The 18,606-nt window shown below is 50.7% G+C and overlaps 10 protein-coding genes across 10 annotated transcripts; 4 read left to right on the forward strand and 6 right to left on the reverse strand.

Moving 5' to 3' along the window:
* Nucleotides 1-653: 653 nt before the first annotated feature.
* On the reverse strand, nt 654-1,700 carry N7458_007333 (uncharacterized protein; the record flags this gene model as incomplete). The annotated part of the gene is made up of 1 exon (XM_056910715.1): nt 654-1,700. The coding sequence occupies one exon, from the start codon at nt 1,698-1,700 to the stop codon at nt 654-656; it is 1,047 nt and encodes a 348-aa protein (XP_056763541.1).
* A 1,088-nt stretch (nt 1,701-2,788) lies between these two features.
* N7458_007334 (uncharacterized protein) lies at nt 2,789-3,524 on the forward strand (the record flags this gene model as incomplete). The annotated part of the gene is made up of 3 exons (XM_056910716.1): nt 2,789-2,914; nt 2,973-3,106; nt 3,164-3,524. 3 exons carry the CDS (start codon nt 2,789-2,791, stop codon nt 3,522-3,524), a joined length of 621 nt encoding a protein of 206 aa, XP_056763542.1.
* Nucleotides 3,525-5,406: 1,882 nt separating this feature from the next.
* N7458_007335 (uncharacterized protein) lies at nt 5,407-5,958 on the forward strand (the record flags this gene model as incomplete). The annotated part of the gene is made up of 1 exon (XM_056910717.1): nt 5,407-5,958. The coding sequence occupies one exon, from the start codon at nt 5,407-5,409 to the stop codon at nt 5,956-5,958; it is 552 nt and encodes a 183-aa protein (XP_056763543.1).
* A 322-nt stretch (nt 5,959-6,280) lies between these two features.
* On the reverse strand, nt 6,281-6,916 carry N7458_007336 (uncharacterized protein; the record flags this gene model as incomplete). Its single annotated transcript, XM_056910718.1, has 3 exons — nt 6,281-6,402; nt 6,493-6,633; nt 6,739-6,916. 3 exons carry the CDS (start codon nt 6,914-6,916, stop codon nt 6,281-6,283), a joined length of 441 nt encoding a protein of 146 aa, XP_056763544.1.
* A 718-nt stretch (nt 6,917-7,634) lies between these two features.
* Nucleotides 7,635-10,138, reverse strand: N7458_007337 (putative C2H2 finger domain protein; the record flags this gene model as incomplete). The annotated part of the gene is made up of 2 exons (XM_056910719.1): nt 7,635-9,919; nt 9,997-10,138. The coding sequence occupies 2 exons, from the start codon at nt 10,136-10,138 to the stop codon at nt 7,635-7,637; spliced, it is 2,427 nt and encodes an 808-aa protein (XP_056763545.1).
* A 1,284-nt stretch (nt 10,139-11,422) lies between these two features.
* N7458_007338 (mRNA transport regulator MTR10) lies at nt 11,423-14,717 on the reverse strand (the record flags this gene model as incomplete). The annotated part of the gene is made up of 7 exons (XM_056910720.1): nt 11,423-11,511; nt 11,569-12,099; nt 12,149-13,855; nt 13,921-14,011; nt 14,078-14,350; nt 14,406-14,498; nt 14,592-14,717. 7 exons carry the CDS (start codon nt 14,715-14,717, stop codon nt 11,423-11,425), a joined length of 2,910 nt encoding a protein of 969 aa, XP_056763546.1.
* A 325-nt stretch (nt 14,718-15,042) lies between these two features.
* N7458_007339 (small nuclear ribonucleoprotein E) lies at nt 15,043-15,492 on the forward strand (the record flags this gene model as incomplete). Its single annotated transcript, XM_056910721.1, has 3 exons — nt 15,043-15,165; nt 15,239-15,329; nt 15,443-15,492. 3 exons carry the CDS (start codon nt 15,043-15,045, stop codon nt 15,490-15,492), a joined length of 264 nt encoding a protein of 87 aa, XP_056763547.1.
* Nucleotides 15,493-15,569: 77 nt separating this feature from the next.
* N7458_007340 (5-formyltetrahydrofolate cyclo-ligase) lies at nt 15,570-16,423 on the reverse strand (the record flags this gene model as incomplete). The annotated part of the gene is made up of 3 exons (XM_056910722.1): nt 15,570-15,685; nt 15,802-16,230; nt 16,336-16,423. The coding sequence occupies 3 exons, from the start codon at nt 16,421-16,423 to the stop codon at nt 15,570-15,572; spliced, it is 633 nt and encodes a 210-aa protein (XP_056763548.1).
* Nucleotides 16,424-16,676: 253 nt separating this feature from the next.
* On the forward strand, nt 16,677-17,541 carry N7458_007341 (Protein r.t1.c1; the record flags this gene model as incomplete). Its single annotated transcript, XM_056910723.1, has 4 exons — nt 16,677-16,781; nt 16,832-16,946; nt 17,017-17,195; nt 17,260-17,541. 4 exons carry the CDS (start codon nt 16,677-16,679, stop codon nt 17,539-17,541), a joined length of 681 nt encoding a protein of 226 aa, XP_056763549.1.
* Nucleotides 17,542-17,756: 215 nt separating this feature from the next.
* On the reverse strand, nt 17,757-18,387 carry N7458_007342 (uncharacterized protein; the record flags this gene model as incomplete). Its single annotated transcript, XM_056910724.1, is given in 3 exon segments — nt 17,757-17,942; nt 17,962-18,160; nt 18,245-18,387. The coding sequence occupies 3 exon segments, from the start codon at nt 18,385-18,387 to the stop codon at nt 17,757-17,759; spliced, it is 528 nt and encodes a 175-aa protein (XP_056763550.1).
* Between the last annotated feature and the right edge of the window lie 219 nt (nt 18,388-18,606).

Consider the following 18,606-nt stretch of genomic DNA (forward strand, 5'->3'; position numbering starts at 1 on the left):
CAGTACTCAGCGTATTCCTGACTGGTCTTTTGACTGGTATTTTTGTAATGTTCACAGGCACAGACATACTCGGTAGCATCAGTATCGTCTTGAGTCTCTTCTTTCTCATTCCTTACTTTATTAAAATATAGTAGAAGCTAAAGGTTACCCCTACTTACCCGCTAATTATGAACAACGAGGCATGCAATAGGTTTCACGTGTTTAAAAGAGATATAATAGCACAATTGCGAAGTCAATGTCTAGGATAGCACAAGTGTTACTTCATAGAAGAACCTCTAGGCTTATAATAGCTAGATGGTTAAACTAATTAGCGCCATTTCTCAGTCCTGTCCAGCGTCAGCGTAGTTTTACTCGGCTACGTGGCCTTTAAGAAACTCCTTTAATGGTTGAGTATTCGCAATTATGCTGATCACTATTTTCTGGATGAGAAGGTAGGAGGGAAAAGAAAAGAGACGAAAGATCGCAGGAATCTGAGATGTATCAGAAGTCGAGATCTATCAGGGGCCCATCGGAGGTTTTGAAGGGTCATAGGAGTGGAAAAGAAAGAAAAAGATAGTCACAGAGAGAACGCAGTAAAGAATTTGTGGCTTCAGAGTTCTCCATAAGGCCAAGATCCATGGAGTCAAGTCTCGCATTAAACGTCTTAAATGCAGTCACCTTCCTGCTTTTGAGCCTTCTCTTCCCTCCCAGTACCCCTGCATTTGCCAGCACCGCGCAAGAGCCGTCTGATGACACGGGTCCCCAGCAGGCTGCCAATATTTACAATGAAGAATAGCCATGCCAGCATTAAAATCCGCTTCGGTAGGAAGGATCAAGTGCCACGAGAGATCAAGCTGTCTCCAAGGCATCGGTCCATCCCAGCGATGAGCAAGATTAAGAAGATCCTGCTCAGGTAACCAATGGCCAAACAACTCAGGTCGACCAAGGAGCGCAAGATAGTATTGGAAAAGCTTCTTGGTGGGAGAGGACACTATCACGTCGGCATTGAAATAATCACGGTTCTTCTCGTTGTCGACGTCCGGAGGAAAGACGGGATTCCGACCTGGAATATCTGGCGTCGCTGCTAGAGCATATCTCTCTGGAAGCTCGGGTAAATCTGGTGCGGGCAATTTTGTCGAATTCGTATCGACCGGAAAGTGAGTGGTATTGGTATCTTGGAACAGTGCATCGAGTGGTCGTGTAATCACCATGTCCGCGTCTAGCAAGGCGACTTTCTCAAAAGGCATCACGGCTGGATCAAATGCTGGAAGCTTATCGAACACTTCATGGTAAAAAGGGACCTCAATATCGATAGAGTGTTCCAATCGTTCAATCTCGACAACAGCCGCGCCATCTAATCGTAGTCGCTGTCGTTTGCTTTCATGCACTCCCTGCGTGGCTAAGATTACGACAGATACCGGGCTTGTAAACTTTGTACTGGGTGCATGAAGTAGCTGATAGACTAGTGTGCGGGCCCCGACATAATACCGATCTGAGTTGTCTTCGTCGGAGTCTTCTGCGTCGAACTCTGTGCCGAGGAATATGGCGACAGCGTATGGACTCGGAGTGATCGGACTTACCGTCTGAGGATCGGCGCCCGAATTCACAGATGAGAGGCCGAGTTGGTAAGACGATTGATCAATGTACGCTTGATGAAGCGTGGAAGATGCCGAACTTTGAGAGTAAAGCAAGATTCCCGAAAGTACGCTGAAGTTAGCCATCAGTAAGATCAGTTGTCTTTTACGGCGACATGCTCTGGCTTGAAACAATGATTTCAGCATCGTAAATCCGCTTTTGAAGCTTTCCGACAGAAAGCCTAGGGCCTTCACTTGGAAGGATGGTGAAACTTCAACCTCCATTTAGTGTGATTGCTGGAAGTTTTCTAAAAGCAACTTATCCATGAGGAAGACTAGAGGGAATATTTCACCCACTTCAAGATAGATGATCTTAATCGCTGTTCTAGGGTCCCGTGATATTCCAGGATTTGAAACAGTGGCTTGATACTAAGGGTCTAGATTTTAGACCCTCATATCAGCCTTACGGCTGCTATGTGTCCTCGCATTGGGCATAAACATAGCAATGTCGTTTACTATGACGCTTAGAGCACAATTCAAACGGCACAAGGATAAAGACCCCGAGTTCCTGGCTTCGCTGGATATTTCCACATGGCTTACTTTCACCAATAAGTACAGTACATTGCGAAACCGGTGCAACAACTCCACTCTCCGAGTAACTTTCCTGCCCCTTGTGCCAAGACACACTAGTCTGTATTTGGAGTTTTTCCGGGATCTGGGTATGTATTCCTTCGTATTTTGGTTACATGTTGATTCCGGGCATGTATTCGCTTGTACATTCAATACATCGGACACCTTATCAGTTGGATTCTCGCTTCCAGGGACTTCGTCGCTGATTGGACCTCCGGCAAAATTGGCACTCTCCGAAGCTTCATTAGTTTAAACCGCCTTACTGTATTAGCACAAGTGGGGCCCACATATACCTGTCAGGCGCAAACAAGGGAACAATCAGGTACAGTAGAATTCGAAAACAGGTTACCCCTTAGAAACACACGCTTTGTAGCGTCCTTCGACAGGAGCTAAATTTGCCGAGGCTCCAACCAGCACTGAAGCGAGAGGGCCAAAGCCACCACAACTCTCAGGTTTCATTATTTAGTTCCAAACGTATTGATGTGCTCTTCCATAATTAAAAGCCCCTGGTTCTTAGACATTTATAGAGCTGTGATTTTATTTCACTCCACGGTCTATCGCGCATTCACCAAAAATATCACCAAAGTAATATTAATACATTCGAGATGTTTCCTCGGCTTCTTCTTGCCTTGGGTGGAGTCTCTGCCGCTTATGCTCAAACAACTGCCGACTCGCCCTTCTTGGACCAGTTTCTTATCCTGAGCGACTATACTGTCTCTACTGTTGAAAGCGTATGATCCGTGATACTTCGGCTCTAGAGGGTTAATACTAACAATCACATTGCTGCAGGATGCCACACACACGACGTACAATGTAAAGTGTGATAGCGAGGCCACCCTTTGCTCGCTTCCTGCTACTGGTGTGGCTGTTGTCACAGGCCCATCATATGTTGGACTATCATATACTGAACCCTCGGAGACATTGTGAGTCATGATAATCAAATCAGGAGCAAGCCTACGACAAAACTAATCTCTGAACAGCACTTCCTCAGTTGGGTGCAACTATGTGGATGCTCGAGCTTCAGCAGTTTGTGTTACTCTATTAGCTGCTCCAGGCGTTGGTGTCCAGAGCGGTTCTCCTGTGACAACTATGACTACTGTGACGTCTACAGTCACCCTGCCCGCCGCTTCTGTTGAACTGGGTTTCAACACGGGTGTTGCTGGGGCCGTGACTGCCACGACAACAACAAGTACCCGGAATACTACGGCCCTTGCTTCCTCAACTGGAACTCCTTCTCTTGTCGAGACTGCGACAAAAACTGGTGCTGCGAATGAGGCATTCAAGTATGGTAACCCGGGACTGGTAGTAGGTGCTGCGATGGCTGGCCTAGCATTGCTATGACAGTAAGACGTGCGGGCCCTTTGGACGGGTGATGCAGTACTTGTGTGTCCAGTCTCATGTGGACAGCACCCTCCTAGGTAGCCACTTGACAAGTCCTAGGAAGATGAATATCGACCACTTGGATTATCAAGAAAGAAGCTCCATAATGCAACGTTTGTGTCCAATTCCTCCTCAGGCATGGTTCTGATACCTCGGAGGCTGAGAAGAAAGCTTTTGAGTCATTTTTGAATTATATAATTGAACAAGACTCGATTGTTCGGTTCGACCTTACACCAATCGCGTAGCAGACACTGTCTGAGGATCTGAAGCTTGCTCATCCCGTGTACATCCATCAGCACCTTGGACAACTTGATCGAATCTGAGCTGGTCGGACGGATGTGAGTCAAGGAAGGCGGAATTTCACCCAACAATATCCTCGGGACCGAGCGAAGCGCAAAGCAGATTACTGAAAATGTCAATTCGCGGTCAGGATAACCGAGGGTAAGCGCATTCGCGAAATTTCCTTCCGTAGATCAGGTACTTCAGATCAATTTGTATCGCTGTCGTTGAAAAGAAGGGCGAATCATTCCGCAGGAACGAGAGTGCTGTTGAGGAGTCTATTGAAACGGTTGTATGTTAGCTTCCAACAAAGGGGTCAGAGAGCGAAAAGTCACATGAGCTGTGGCCGACACGCTGAGTATGATGAAAAGTCGGTGAGAAGTCTGTAGGTACAATAAACAAGTGATGTAAGTCACTAATTGGAAGGTCTGGGGCCGGATACCCCTTCCATTCGTCTCTTGGACAAGGGAGTGATGGGAGAGATTGGAGATTCACCAGATTCGCAAGGCAAGCTCCCGCTCTGGTGTTTGACCTGTTTGCATCTGCTCTTGGAAATGCCAATACAGTTAGGAGACAAAGAATCGTATTTTATGAAAGTAAAAAATAGTATCGAGACTGCTACAGGAATATTGATATTCCGGGGCTATTCCTAATGTGCCCTTGGGTGTCTTGGCGGTGGGCCTAGAGAAACACTCGAAGAGTGGAGGCGGTTGCACCGGTTTCGCAACGTACTGTACTTGGAAGAAATGCGGGAGCATTATCCAAGGAACATATCTACCGCGCTGCCGGAGTAGGAAATATCGAATGCATGACATCACGACTACTGTCCCGTCATCTTATAGTTCTCGAGCCAAATTTCGAACGTTGACTCTAGATTCAATTTTTTACTCGTATTTAGTCAGTCCTAAAGATGTCCTTGGAAATTGAGGGATTGATCTTGAATATCTACTACAAGCAGAATGGCACGGTAATCGCGGTGATCAATATCGTATCGGTATTGAAGGTTCAAAGAGCATATAGTTAACGAGGACAATCGTCCCAACTTCCCATAGTATCTCAAGCATCATCAATATCTGGAGCCCAGTCAGTATCTAACTTCATATGCAAATGGTGAATTGAAGATAGATTATCGAACCGTTGTAGTATCGAACCGTTGTGAAGTTGGCCTATTATCTGTCTGTAGTGTAGTGTAGCGCCGATAAGGCCACCGCCTATCACCGCCTCGATTTGAGATCTCCGCGCTCCGCAGCTTCGTTCTTCGACCTCATTTTTTGATCCCTTGCGCTTCAGGATCAGCCCCGAATCCTTGCTAGCCCGAGCTTCAACAAGTCAACAAACCCCGTGACTGTCTTTACCTGTAGGTTTCTTTTATCCAGACGCGACACCAAAGCTAATATTTCCTAGAGCGCTCTCATCCTCTCCGACAACATCAGACCAACTCCGTCACAATCATCCAACAAGACAAGTCTCAGTTGAAGAGTTACAAACCAAGACCTCCCTCATTTCAACACCTACAACACTACAATTCCACCACTTCCTCACCACCAACCCTCAACCCCCCAAAATGTCCACCACACCAGCACCACCCACAAAACTCCCAATCCACACCCAACACTGCCGATTCTGCTCGCACCTCCTCCTCGCAACAACCCGAGCCCTCAACACCCTGCCCCGCCGCACCCCGCCCGCAGACGACACCGCGCTAATCCTGCCCCTGGAGAAACTACGCGCCTCAGACGCAGACGAAGACGAACCCACCTCAACACAAACAGCCTCCACCACACCCCATCCTAAACACGTCACGCTCCTCCTTTCAACGACGATACCAGACCGGCGGGCCACGCTAATCCGGCGCGAAGACGGGATCGAGAAGCGGGTTTTACTGCGGTGTGGGCGGTGTCGGGTTGTTGTTGGGTATTACCTTGATAAAGTGCATTGGGGGGAGAGCAGTAACGCGCAGGGCCAAACGGAGGAGACAGAGGATGGCCAGGATGAAGATGGTCAGGAGAGGCCGCCGGCGATGTATGTGCTACCCGGTGCATTGGTTGAGACGGAGAAGATGGGAGGGGAGGGTGTTGGGGAGAAAGAGTGGCGTGGTTGGGCTGGGGATGTATGAAGACGAGAAGGGATTGAATGGTGGGATATGAAGATATAAAGAAGGCTACAAGGAAGAAATCCCTCTACAGGTGGCAATTATATGAATGGATGGTTGGGCTGAGATATACCCGAACCACCAACAATAATACATTCCATTGATCAAATACAGTCAATACAGGAAGCTCCTCGCGCCGAAAAGTAAAACCGAAGAAGCCGAGCCAGGTGTATCCCAATCAGGGTGCGGTCCTCGCAAGAATAAGAAAAACCATGTCCATACGTAAATTCATGAATCACAAGGAAGCCACCGAGGCAAAAGAAACGAGGGTTGCGCGTGGGGGGTATCAGTTGGCCAGGATGGTGCGGACCAGATCGGTATAGTTGATCTCGCCGGAGCTGGTATCGACAGCCTTGAGGAGCTCATCGACTTCGTCGTCTGACATTTTCTCGCCGAGATTGGTGAGGACTAGAGCGGAAGAGAAGAGGCGGTTAGCAAGTGTTCAGCATTTTGCACCACTGGAACGAATTCCGCGGACATAAGCCTGCCCAAACATACTGTAACGCAACTGTCCCACACCAATGAACCCCGTCATATCCTTATCAAACACCTGGAAGCCCCGACAATACTCCTCAGGCTCACCGGGATCCCGGAAACCACCAGGGCGGTTGAGCACCTTCAAGAAAGAGTCGAAATCGACTAAACCAAAGAAAAAGCGGCGCATTAGCAAAGCCGTCACCACACCGAATCGCAAACCCCCTCAGCTACAGCGCTGGAAGACAGGAGCAAGTCGCAAATACATACAATCACCACCAACGGTCTTCTCAAGATCGCTAATCTCCGCAAGCGTGGGATTCTGACCACAAGCGCGCAGCAAGTCACCCAGCAAATCACCCGAGACACGGCCGGTACCGCGGCGGTCGAACAGGGAGAAGGCTTCCTTGTAGTTGGTAGAAGCCTGGTGATCGTGTTTGTTAGCCATGATGACGGGGGCAGACAGAAAAGAGTGTGAATAGCGGCGAGTAGTTTGAATAAATGAGTATGAGGATGTAGGATGGGAGGGAAGGACGAAGTGTAGAATGGCGAAGATGACGAAGGGAGGGGGGGGGCCAATCCAGGGATGGCGGGCGGAAGTCCCAAGCGAATCCACGACCGAAATGGTAATTCGTCAACAGGAGCTGACGGGGATTTGAGGCGGGCTGAACTGGACGGGTTGCGTAGGGTAGGAAGTAGTCGGAGGTAGGAGCATGCTTACCATGGTCTTGAATTCTTTTCTTGTCGGACAAGAATGGAATTGACGAAGGGATGTAGGTGAATGTTTGGGGGAGTGTTGGAAGGGGGGAAAGGGAACAGTTGGTGATGCTGGAGAAGTGGAAGTGGGAAAGGGAGAGAGCGAGTCACTGGGAAGATCCGTTGGTCGGGCAACCACATCAACAACGTCGGAGTGGGGGGATCTGGGAATAAACTACAGAGCATAACCTGATGATGAGATAAACGGTCGTGGATTATATTATTCTACTAATATTGTACAATAGGATAGATTATAGTTGTAGAGCATTACCAGTGCCAGCCTATTCATCATCATCATGGATCACATACATTGGGATATAATACTAACCAACCAAGCTATCTCACAAGTACACTCTCTACTCCTCCATACACCATTCCAGAAACCATACTCCTACACATCTCCCTCCTCTCTACGACTGCAACTTTGCAATGCAACTGTCCAGCAGCCGCGCCGCTTCCCCCAACAACTCCCACCTGGGATTCGCAAACGAATCCCTCATGATCATCAACATCCCCAAACACCCATTCCGCCCCTTCATCCCCTCCAGATCATTCGGCTCCTGCACCCCACCCACTCGCTGCAAGAAAGCCTGCATATCCCGCCGGCGATCAGCATGCGTCGCCAGTGCCGGCGGCGGTCGCAAGGGTCCATCCAACGCAAACCCATAACACCATACCACCAGCGCGGCAAAGTACATCACCCACGGCCGATTCAGCAGGTAATCATCACGGGCGACATACTCCCCGCTCTCCACAGCGGGATCGGAGAAACACGCGTTCAAAAACTTGAGAGCGTAAAAGGTAGCGTCGCGCGCAGATGCCTTAGTCGCCCAGCGACCAGTCTTTTCCCGGGCCGTACTATAATCGCGCGCAGTAATAGACCGACCCATTAACCGGCCAGCTCCCGCAAAGATTTGCAAATCCACGACGTCCACATGCGAGGCCATATGCGCCAGGCCATGGAGGACATCGCGTGACTCCGACTCGGCGGTCGGGGCCGGACCCAGTGCCTCGTCAAAGTCGCGTCGCCAGTTATCGTACGAGCGGAGCAGGGCTGTGCGCCATTTATCCCGGCCGCCTAGGGTCTGTCCAACGCCCAGAGAGCTGACTTGCAGATCTCGCTGGTTCAAATGCCAGCTCACACTGAGCAGTCCGGCCATCAGGATGATCCGACCAAAGGTATTCGTCCGGACCGGCTGTCCATTAAGCGTACGCTTGAGTCCATCCAGGAACATGATCGGTCGGACGCCGTGTGACTGCAGACTGGACTGGACACGGGCAACTTCCGCGGCACTCGTAGCAGCCCACAGTGCTTCATCACAGGGTAATGGCAGGCGTAGCTCATGCGCGACCATCTTCGCCGAGTGCCCGAACATGGTCGCATGCGTCGAGTCGAGAACAAATGCTGCAAACGCGACACGGCGCGTGGCTTCCGCCTTGATCCAGTGCGTCCACGACTCATCCTCTTCCCTAGACTCAGGTGTATCAAAGGAGGACCGGCCGATGAGCGAGCTGCCCCGGCGCATCAGCGTGAGCGTCGTGTCGTGGTGGATATGCGCACGCTCATGCAGCGCCCGCGTAGAGAACGATTTCTCAAAAACCTCCAGTAGAAGCAACGCCTGAAACACCCACAGCCGCGCGGGTGGCCGGAAATCGGCATCCATGAAAATCTCCCAACGCAGATGCCATGCGATGAAACCGGCCAGCTCTGCAGCAGTCTCCGTCGCAGCTTGCCCATGCGCCTTGTCCAGGGTGGCAGCCCCAATAGCCATGACCGCGAGGAGCAGCAAATTCGGCGTGCGATCGGCCGCAAAGGTAGGCTGATGTAGAATCGGCAACTGCGTGTGGAAATGATACCAGTACGATCCAATATAAGTCTGCATCATGCGCAAACTCAAGACATGCCGATCACTATCCAAATCCCCATCCATCAGCGCATCCTTCCGTTTCCCTTCCGCCGAGTACGCCGCCTCATTAAACCGAGTTGCCATAAGATGCAGCAAGTCTTGCCGTTTTTCCTCCGAGATAATCGCCGGCAGGGAAGTCGAATCTAGAATACTCGTCACGCTCATTGGATGTTGCGGGATGACGGTACAGAAATTATTGTACGAGGGCTCATTCATGTAGAACTGATTCTGTACAAAAGGCATCATCCCGTAGCCCAACGGGGCGAGCGGTTCACTGAACAGCCATGCCGCAAAGTCATCCGCCATTGCAAACGGTGACCGGTTATAAGTCTCGCCGCCGAAGATCGGGTAAGCATTGGACATGGAGTCAAAGTCCAGCATGGGGTCCTGTTGGCTGATGGCGCCGGAGAAATCCGTGTAGCCAGACACAGGGACCCCAGCCGTGTCGATGGTGGTGGCGGTAGTAGTAGTAGTAGTAGCGGTGGTGGTAGTGGTGGTAGGCAGGGAGAAATTATTCGTCGTATTCGATGGGGATTTAGAGCTGGGAGCAGCAGGATCCGTCATGAAGGGGTACTCAGCCGTAGTCATGGAGGGTGAAGACGGCGACGAGACCGGGATGAGAGATTTGTGCGGGGATTCATCGAGGCTGTCATGGGCGAAGCTATCGCGCTTCTGCAACTGCGAACCGCGGGTGGTATGGCGTTCGCGATGGCGAATACACAAGTCCTGACGGACGAACGAGCGGTAACAATTAGGGAAATCACAGCGAAAGATCTGTTTCGGGGTATCTGCGAGAGAAGAGGAGAATAGGTTAGCTCCTTGCCCGCGCCTAGCATGGGGATCGCAAAAGATCGATTCGTCATACGGTTCAACTGGTGCCGGTACAAGTGTTCGGCGCGCGAATAACTCTTTCCACATCCCTCGTGTGTGCATTCGAATTTGCGATCGGAGGGAGCTCGCCGACTGCGTCGCCGGCGCTTGGAGGGCTGTTCGTCGATCTCGACCATGATGTCCGATTTAACCGCGGGGAGCACCATCGGGTGCCATGAGCACGAGGGTGCGGCTGCGAGGATCGCTGCAGGTGGAGATGAGATGCCGAGAGCCGTGAGCCGTGAACCCACGTGGTAGTGGAAGCGTGGTGGTCAGTAGAACAGTGTTGAGAGGAGGAGAGAGAGAGTGAGAAGAGGATGATTGCGAGGGAGGCCAAAGTCAAAAGTCAGTGGTTCCAAAGTCAAATGGGCGTTTGGGTCTCTCCCCCGGGCCCGGAAGTGTGGGGTCGAGCTAAAGTTGGCGGAGCTCGGTGAATATCGAGTAGATGGATGATGGAATATAGTCATAATGGATGAGAATGTTGAGAATGTTGAGAATGACCCTTTGAATCGATTATTCCAGCGGGTTCATTAGGTCCTATTAGAGTAGTATCGTATCTCCTGGCTCTAGTCGCATTCCCTAGCAACCCTCTAACGCAGTGTGGTCTGCGTCCACCCATCAGCATCAAGGCGCAAGCACCAAAGCTAGTTTAACGAATAGTCTTTGGACATGGAATTGATTTGCATACCTTTTTACATGATCATAATCAACCTGAAATTGTATATTGCCCAATGGTTCTAGGTATAGGTCAACCGAGGGTACGGGAGTACGATGGATGTCGGCTGAAGTTGCCCCGATATATGTCTGCGTCCTCCCCTCTGAATACCGCCACCTACCTGCTAACCGCCCGAACAAAATACAATTTAACTCGATGGAATACTAAGATGCCAGGCCCAGTAGTTCAGCTATTCACCCTCCATAAAGCAACCAGATCTATATTTCATCCAGCCTAAGCCCAAGCCTATGCATCTACCCAATACAACAGAACGGAATATCTCAATCTAATCGCACTGCCATGCCATAGGTCCATCCCTACAGTGCAAACGCAATCAACGAATGAAGACAGACAAAAAACCTGTCTACCTAGTATTCTCTACCTATCCATCACAGTGCGTGAAAGGGGTGTCATGCAGTCCCACTCGAAGCCAGACTCAGCAAGTAGAATAGACGTACCGAGATACCTCATCCACCCTCACCGGAAGAAAGCCGGCGTGAACCGGTGGGATATCACAAGATGACCGGTCGTTCCAGCCCAGCCATTGGACCAACACCTGGTGTGCGAATGCGTCCGGGACGAGACTTCTTATCTGATCAGACCATGAAGAAAAGATCACCAGATCCAGAGAAAACCGAGGGAAAAAATGTTTTGTACACGGGGAAAAGAAGAGGGTATATTTTTTAATGATTTATGGTTTCTCTTTTCACCCGCTGAACCGGAATCGGGTGGCCTCCAAGCGGCCCAGCCCCTCACGGGGAGCAACATTACGGCGGCGGTACGAGTTGGTGAAGTCTAGAAACAATATGTTAGAGATGGAAAAGCGAAGAGCTTGCAGCATGGTTGACTTACCCTGCAGTAAAACGCGAATCTTCCGAATTTCACCAGACTGCACCTTTTCCGCAACGTTCTTCAACAGCCGCTCGGCTTCGGCCGGCTTCATTGAACCAGCTGGCAACATCTGCAGCGTGTTCTGGAGCCAAGCACCCGTTTCATGAGGAAGCAACTCAAACATGGTCATCATGATCGCCGAAGCATCCGGGAAGCAGTCACCTGGGAAAGTGAAGATCATGCCGGCCAGAATACGCTCGGACAGGACTTGACCCTGGGTAACGATCAGGTTCTTGACAGCCTCGCGCACCTCGGGTGGGTTGACATAAGGCTCCTCGTCGGGACTGGTGAACTCGGAGATCAGAGGCTTTTCAAATGCAAAGCTGAACAGGTCGCGGTAGTAGTGAAGGGTGGCGATGAGAGGGTCGACCTGTTGGAGGGTGAGGGCACTAAGAGCGGCAGAGAAGATGGGAATGGCCAATTCCGAGGAAATGCATTTCTTAGGGTAGTATCGAACGGCATCGGAGGACAGACGGAAGAAATCCTCGATAACTGTACAATGTTAGATGTAGGAATACACAGTGGATTCGGCTTCACTTACCATCGGGAAGGTTCTCCGGCGGCAAATCATTCATAATCCGGAGGAAAGCAGTGGCTTGTTGCTCATAGAAATGGAATACGGCATTACTGGTCGCCTCATCAACGTATTCCGCACCATGGGAGAACTCGCGAACCACCGCATCAGTAGCCCATAAGAAGCCACCCTCACGGGAGGCCTGGAAACCATTGGCAATGCTTTCGGCCAAGGTAGGCAGCAGAGGAATCATTGCAGTACGATACGAGATGATCATGTTTCGCCAGCAACGGCAGACACGCTCAAGGATAGGGGTAGAAGACGTAAAGTTCATAACGATCGTAGTCATGATAGGCAGAATCTCACCGCAATACTTCACGGCGGGATTCTCCTCTCCAGGAGCAACGATGGGGGTCACCACCTGGACAAAGATAGAAATCAGTCCGAGGTGATCAGCCACGGCTCGCTGACCCTCCTCGTCCTGGGCATTATTGGCAAGAGTCATGATCCGTTGCATGATCGGATCACAGAACATCTTCATCGAGTCGTAAATCTTCTCCAAAGGCTGCACTGACACCACGGCGGCAACACCCTCGGTCACTTCTTCCTGGCTGGTTGGCTTCAGCTTGTCCAACACAGACTCGAAGAATGAATGCAGCTGGCCAATGTGACCGCCGAGCAGCTTCTGGCAATCAGTTCCCAGGAACTTGAATGCCAGGGCGGCCGCTTGCACCACCTCTACAGATGGATGCTGGAAGCCAGAGATCACATAGTTGAGTTGGGCCTCGAGGGTTTCTGGGTGCATCGATGTCCACTCTGTGTAACGAGCGAGAGCCATTATGGCTTGGAATCGAATCTTCTCCTGCTCGGGAATCTGCACAATTAGAGGAATCAACTGGCCTAGCACGGTGGTCTCAACAGGATCGATCATGCGACCCATAGCCCGAAGACCAAATAGGGGTGCCTCAAGCTCTTGCCAGTGGGGGACGTGCTCATTGCTAGCCTGCGAGGCGTATTTGCCCACCCACTGCTGGATCAAGTGGTAGATCTTGCCAAGACACTCGGTCACGCCAATCACAGAGCAACAATCCTTGAGGACATCGCCCATAGCATGACGGAACTGGCGGAACTTTTCTTCTTGCTCGCGATCACCACCAAACAGATCAGTCTCGCCTTCCTCGGGGGAAGGGAATTCAAGATGTTTGACCATTATGTCCATCAACTGTGACCAGATGTCTTGATAGTTGAGGCGCGCCTCGTTATATCGTTCAATCGTGATCGACTGTTTCAATTCGTACCAGAAAATGAAGGTGATGGACACGGCCTCGCGTTCCCAGTCCCGCGCACAGCACTCGAGAATGGCCTCCACCAGGCCTCGGAATTCACCAGGCATACGCGCGATGAGCACCACCCATGCTTCACCAGCCTCGGCGAACATTCGCGTAATGCCCTTGAAAGCTTCCAAATCTTCAGCCTCGGCGGTTTCGGCAATCTTGGGCCGAAGGGCCATCAGACGGGGATAGAGGGCTTGAATGATGGGCAGGGACTCATGGACATCCTTGGTGTCGCGATAGAGCGTGCACATGCAATCAACACCGGCATCGAAAGAGACATCATTATCCAAAGCCTTGAGAATGACGTCCATCAAAGGTGAATCGATGACCTGAGCAGCCGGGATTTCACGGAGCCATGAGGTAATGCAATCGAGAAGGCGTGGGTTGGTGGCAGCCGTAGCTGTAAAACCATGTCTGTTAGAAAGAATTCATAGTGGGATGGTAAATCTGCGCAAGGATACATACGTGACGATTGAGAATACTGAATCATCAGCTGCATCACCTGATCGGCATTATCCTCCAGTAGCTCCTTTGTTCGTTCAATCAGTTCGTCCTCCTGTTAAAGCATTGTCAGTGACTGTAATAGCACGCAAAACCAAGCTTTTGACTCCGTGAATCATACACCTAGATTGATCTTGCGACCTTCGGTCACCTCCTCAGGCAAGATCTTCAAAAATTCCAGCACACAGTCCCCCGCACTGCTACCCAAGGCCGACCCCACCGTGGCCAAAACATCCTTCCAGGCCAGCATCTGGATCGCCAAGCTTGCCAGGCACACACATAGCTGAGTCTGTATGGGTCGCGGGCCCGAGGCAAAGGCAACGAGTAGATTGAGGACGGAATCGCGAAGCGCCACTACAGAGTCTGGAGGCAATTGATCGAGGTCGAAGATGATCTGTAATTATTTAGCGGGGCCATTTCCCTTCCTCTCCGACAGAGTTTATCCACACCTTTCCCTTCAATGTAGTGGCCGCGAACAATTTAGCTTCCACCGGCACGTCGGAAGATTGTAATAGAGTGTGTGTAGTTGTCCAGGCCTCGACCTAATTTTCGGCGGAGAGGGAACACGTCAGTATAGCTAGATCCAAAGCCCCGAACCTCCACCAGATTTTTCGCGAGTTTTCGCCAGAACGTACCGATTTCTGGAACTTCTCAAGGAAAGCATGGGCCTGGGCCTTTTCGGTCCTAGGCACATTCCCTTGCATGGTCGCGACGGCCGCCAGGACCGGGGCAAATGCCTGCCCACCATCCTTGCTGGCCATTTTGGAGGAGGGTGAGCGGTTGGACAGAAGGATTGCAAAACCAGCAATTTAGATGCACATCCAATGAAGACGGGAAACAAAAAGGGGTGAAACGCAGGGAAAGCGTTGTCGTAGACGTTGGGTGCAATCGCAAAAGATGGCGGAGGAGGGAGTGGAAGGTGGGATGTCGGGATGCCCGTGACTGGCTCTGCGTAATGGTATTACCATACCCAAATCACGGGACGCAGAGCTTTCGAACTCTCTAAGTTCCCTCCTTCGCCGCAAGCCCGCGATCCCGCCCTTCTTGACAACGTCTCACCACCTCAATTCCTTTTATTCATCCATCATGGCTGGCCGCAAGACTTTGTTGGCGCCAATCCACTTCATTTTCAGCTTGCTGCAGAAGCGCAGCACTGTCTCGATCTGGCTGTACGAGCAGCTTGCGTTCCGCATTGAGGGCAAGATCAGGGTACGCTTGTCGCGATTTTTTTCCTCGGCTCCTCGTTCTCCCGAGTATAGCTGACCTGTGCGATTCTTTCCAGGGCTTTGATGAGTTTATGAACCTTGTTGTCGACGACGCGGTGGAAGTGCGTCTTGCTACCAAGACTGAGGAGGAGAAGCGGAGGCCTCTCGGTATGGGAATCCCTCATTTTACGTGATATGTGGCGTGGATTATACGCAGCCCAACTTTATACAAGCGGAAATTTATGCAAACAGAAACTAATATACACCTTTCCTCCTTCTAGGCCAAATCCTGCTCAAGGGCGATAACGTCTCCCTCATCCAGGCCGTTTGAAGCTCGACTTACGCTTGACGCGCACGACACCTCGCATCTATCTCGTTTCCTTTATACCTTTCTGTCGATTGTTCGACCTACGACCTGCGGTCCAGGTACCGCCCATCACCCACCACGATGGCATCGATCAGCCAGTCATGTTCCAAGACGGGGATATCCTCGGCGAGCAGCTGCTCCTGGAGAGACAGGGCCACTAGAGTAACGGAGTTTTAGCTTTTCTTCTTTTTGTTTGGGACAATGGGATAAAAACATCCGGGGAAAATATATTTGTCTTCTGCATATTTCGTACCCGAGGGTTTCCAATCTTACCAAGGAATGGCATCTTGCTGCTCCATCGAGAATACCGCTTCAGAAAATGGTCATAATACCCTTTTCCATGCCCAAGTCGTCGAAAGCCCGAGTCAAATGCCATGCCCGGCATGACAATCAGATCAAGACCCTTTCCGGAGAAGCAGTCTCGCCGACCGGGAATCTGCGTAAGCTGTAGGGAAGGGATGCCCCATTTATCGGGTTGTAAAGACTCGAATTCGGCGATGGATTCGAGGGCTAACATGTCCATGACGGAGACCTTGTCGACGGTATGAATGTATGGGATGTAGACGTCTTTCCCGCGCTGGAAGGCATCTTGCACGATACTGCGGGTTGACAGTTCTCCACTGGGCATGGAAAGGTAGACAGCAATGCTCTTTGCATTCTGGTACTCCGATAGTGACAGGAATTTACTCGTAGCGACACTGGCTGCACAGATGAAGGCGCGATGTTAGCATCAAAGCGAGCGGAGGTTGCGCATGACTCAAGGTGGCATTGGGGGTGGGATGCCCGGTAAGAATGGAGAAAACCAACATTGCTGTACAATTGAAGTATTGGAAAGCGCCGACAAAGTCTCGCGCATCCGCTTGCGCAGGTCGCGCTTCGCAGTCTGAAGAGCCATCATTACCAGGAACCAGAGACCCTGCGGGAAAGTCGACAGTTGAGAATGAGAGGAGGAGAGATAACCGCGATAAGAAAAGTGGACCGACCTTGACATTCCAAGCTGAGGAGGTCCTTGTTTAGTCCCCACTTGAATGTAGGGATTGAATCTCGAAGCTGACCTGTTCTCTCTTCATTTTGGTTCTCATTTTATTCAATGAGTCCGGCATTGTTCCACCTTTTTGACAGTGTCATTGAGTTTGTCGACCTAAAATATGCTGTGGATGTGGACTCTGCTGGCCACGACAGTGGCAGCAGCTAGTGTGGATGAACTGGTCGGGACGTGGACGACCAAGTCTCGCAATGTCTTCACTGGACCAGTACGTATTATGTTTGGACAAGGAGACAGCCAAGCTAATCAAAGATACAGGACTTCTACGATCCTCTCAAAGATCGATTCCTCGAGCCCAATCTGACGGGCATTTCGTACTCTTTTTCCGCCGACGGATACTATGAAGAGGCCTTGTACCGAGCCCTAGCCAATCGTGAGTGTCCATCTATACCAGCAACACCAAATTGAGGCCACCAATTAACCAGCCCTTTTATTCCATCTAGCCACCGACCCGTCATGTCCGTCCGGGATGATGCAGTGGCAGCATGGCTCTTATACTCTGCTAACCAATGGCTCCCTCATCTTGACCCCGATCTCAGTGGATGGACGCCAGTTACTCTCGGAGCCATGCAGACAGGGCATCAGCAGTTATACACGATACAACAACACCGAGCATTTCAAGGTAGGCAAGAATAACAATTCAAGAAGTCATGTCCGAAGATCATCATGCTGAGATCTCGAATCAGGGATACTCTGTTCAAGTCGATCAATACCACGGCATTCAACGGCTCGACTTGACCCAGGCCGATGGAAAGATCATGCAGCCAATGTATCTCACCTACCGCCCGCCAAAGATGCTCCCTACCACGACGTTGAATCCCATGCCACGAGGGTCTCGCAAGAAGCGCGACATGTCTGGGTCAGGTTTCCATCTGGTGATTAAAGAAGAGCTCATTAATCCGGACCGATGGTGGTGGTTTGGCGTATTGATGACATCTCTGGGAGGATTGGCGTTTTTCTGCTCGTAGGAGAAGTTCTCTCCTTGATGGATTTGGCGTTTGTGATTCGATTATGTGTATTCTCGTTCGAATTTGAACGAGTTTCTTTCCGTTCCTCTCCCTCTTTATACCTCGAAGATTTCTGTCCAATGGAACGGGTATATCACAATATTGTAACAAGACTATTGTACATGTAGAGCATTTCTTTGCTCCATTACTCACTCCTCCCTGCTCTCTGCTCTTATTCAAGCAGAAACAGCCTTCTTGACCAGCCCAGCAACCTCTTTCCGGTCTGCGGGCTTGCCATCAAGAGCACCACCGGGAGCAAACAGAGCCTTAAGGACCTGTCCAACCTCCAGTTTCTTACCGGCCTCCTTAATAGCAGAAATCTCCTTTGAGATCACGGCTTCAACTTCCTCCACACTCAGTGTCTTGACGTGGCCTGCATACTCTTCCAAAATCGCAATCTGGGCATCTTCCCTTTTCTTTCAAATCTGGTCGGTCGGCTTCGGCGAATTGTTGAGCAGCCTCTTTGGCGGCTGATGCCCGTTTCCGAATCAGAGAGAGAAGCTGAATGTCGGTTTGTATAGGGGAGGAAGTTTTGGCAGCGTTGTTGGTTTCGGAGATCAAGGCACGGAGTACGTTAAGGCTGCAATAGTAAGTAAAAGACAAAATCTCAAGCGCGGTTGCTTCGATAGACACGAGAAATTATATTCTTGAGTTCCTGCCTTACCGATGAGTATCCTTTGCTCTCATTGCCGTCTTGAGATCATTACGCAGAGTAGCCATCAATGGCGGCAGAGTCGGACCAGCTGTAGAGTTCCATCGCACCGAGCGCAAGGGGACTCGAACGGAAAGGCGCATAGACTGAAACATTGTGAAGATGAATGAACCGCCGCGTGGAAACAAATAACAAAGACAAGCCAGTTCACAGTCAATGGTACAGATAATCTTGAGGCAAGAAAAGGACGAAGACGAGGTTGAAGCTCTCGCTGCCTCTGCAAAAAAGGCGGAAGCTCATTAAAAGTGGCCCGTGCGCCTTCCAATTGTTGACTCTCGCTTTTCGCAAAAGAAACTTGAGAATCAACCACCAAC

This window comes from Penicillium daleae, assembly GCF_028827525.1.
Source record: "Penicillium daleae strain IBT 16125 chromosome Unknown utg000007l_segment0_segment0, whole genome shotgun sequence".
In the NCBI taxonomy this organism is placed as follows: Eukaryota; Fungi; Ascomycota; class Eurotiomycetes; order Eurotiales; family Aspergillaceae; genus Penicillium; species Penicillium daleae.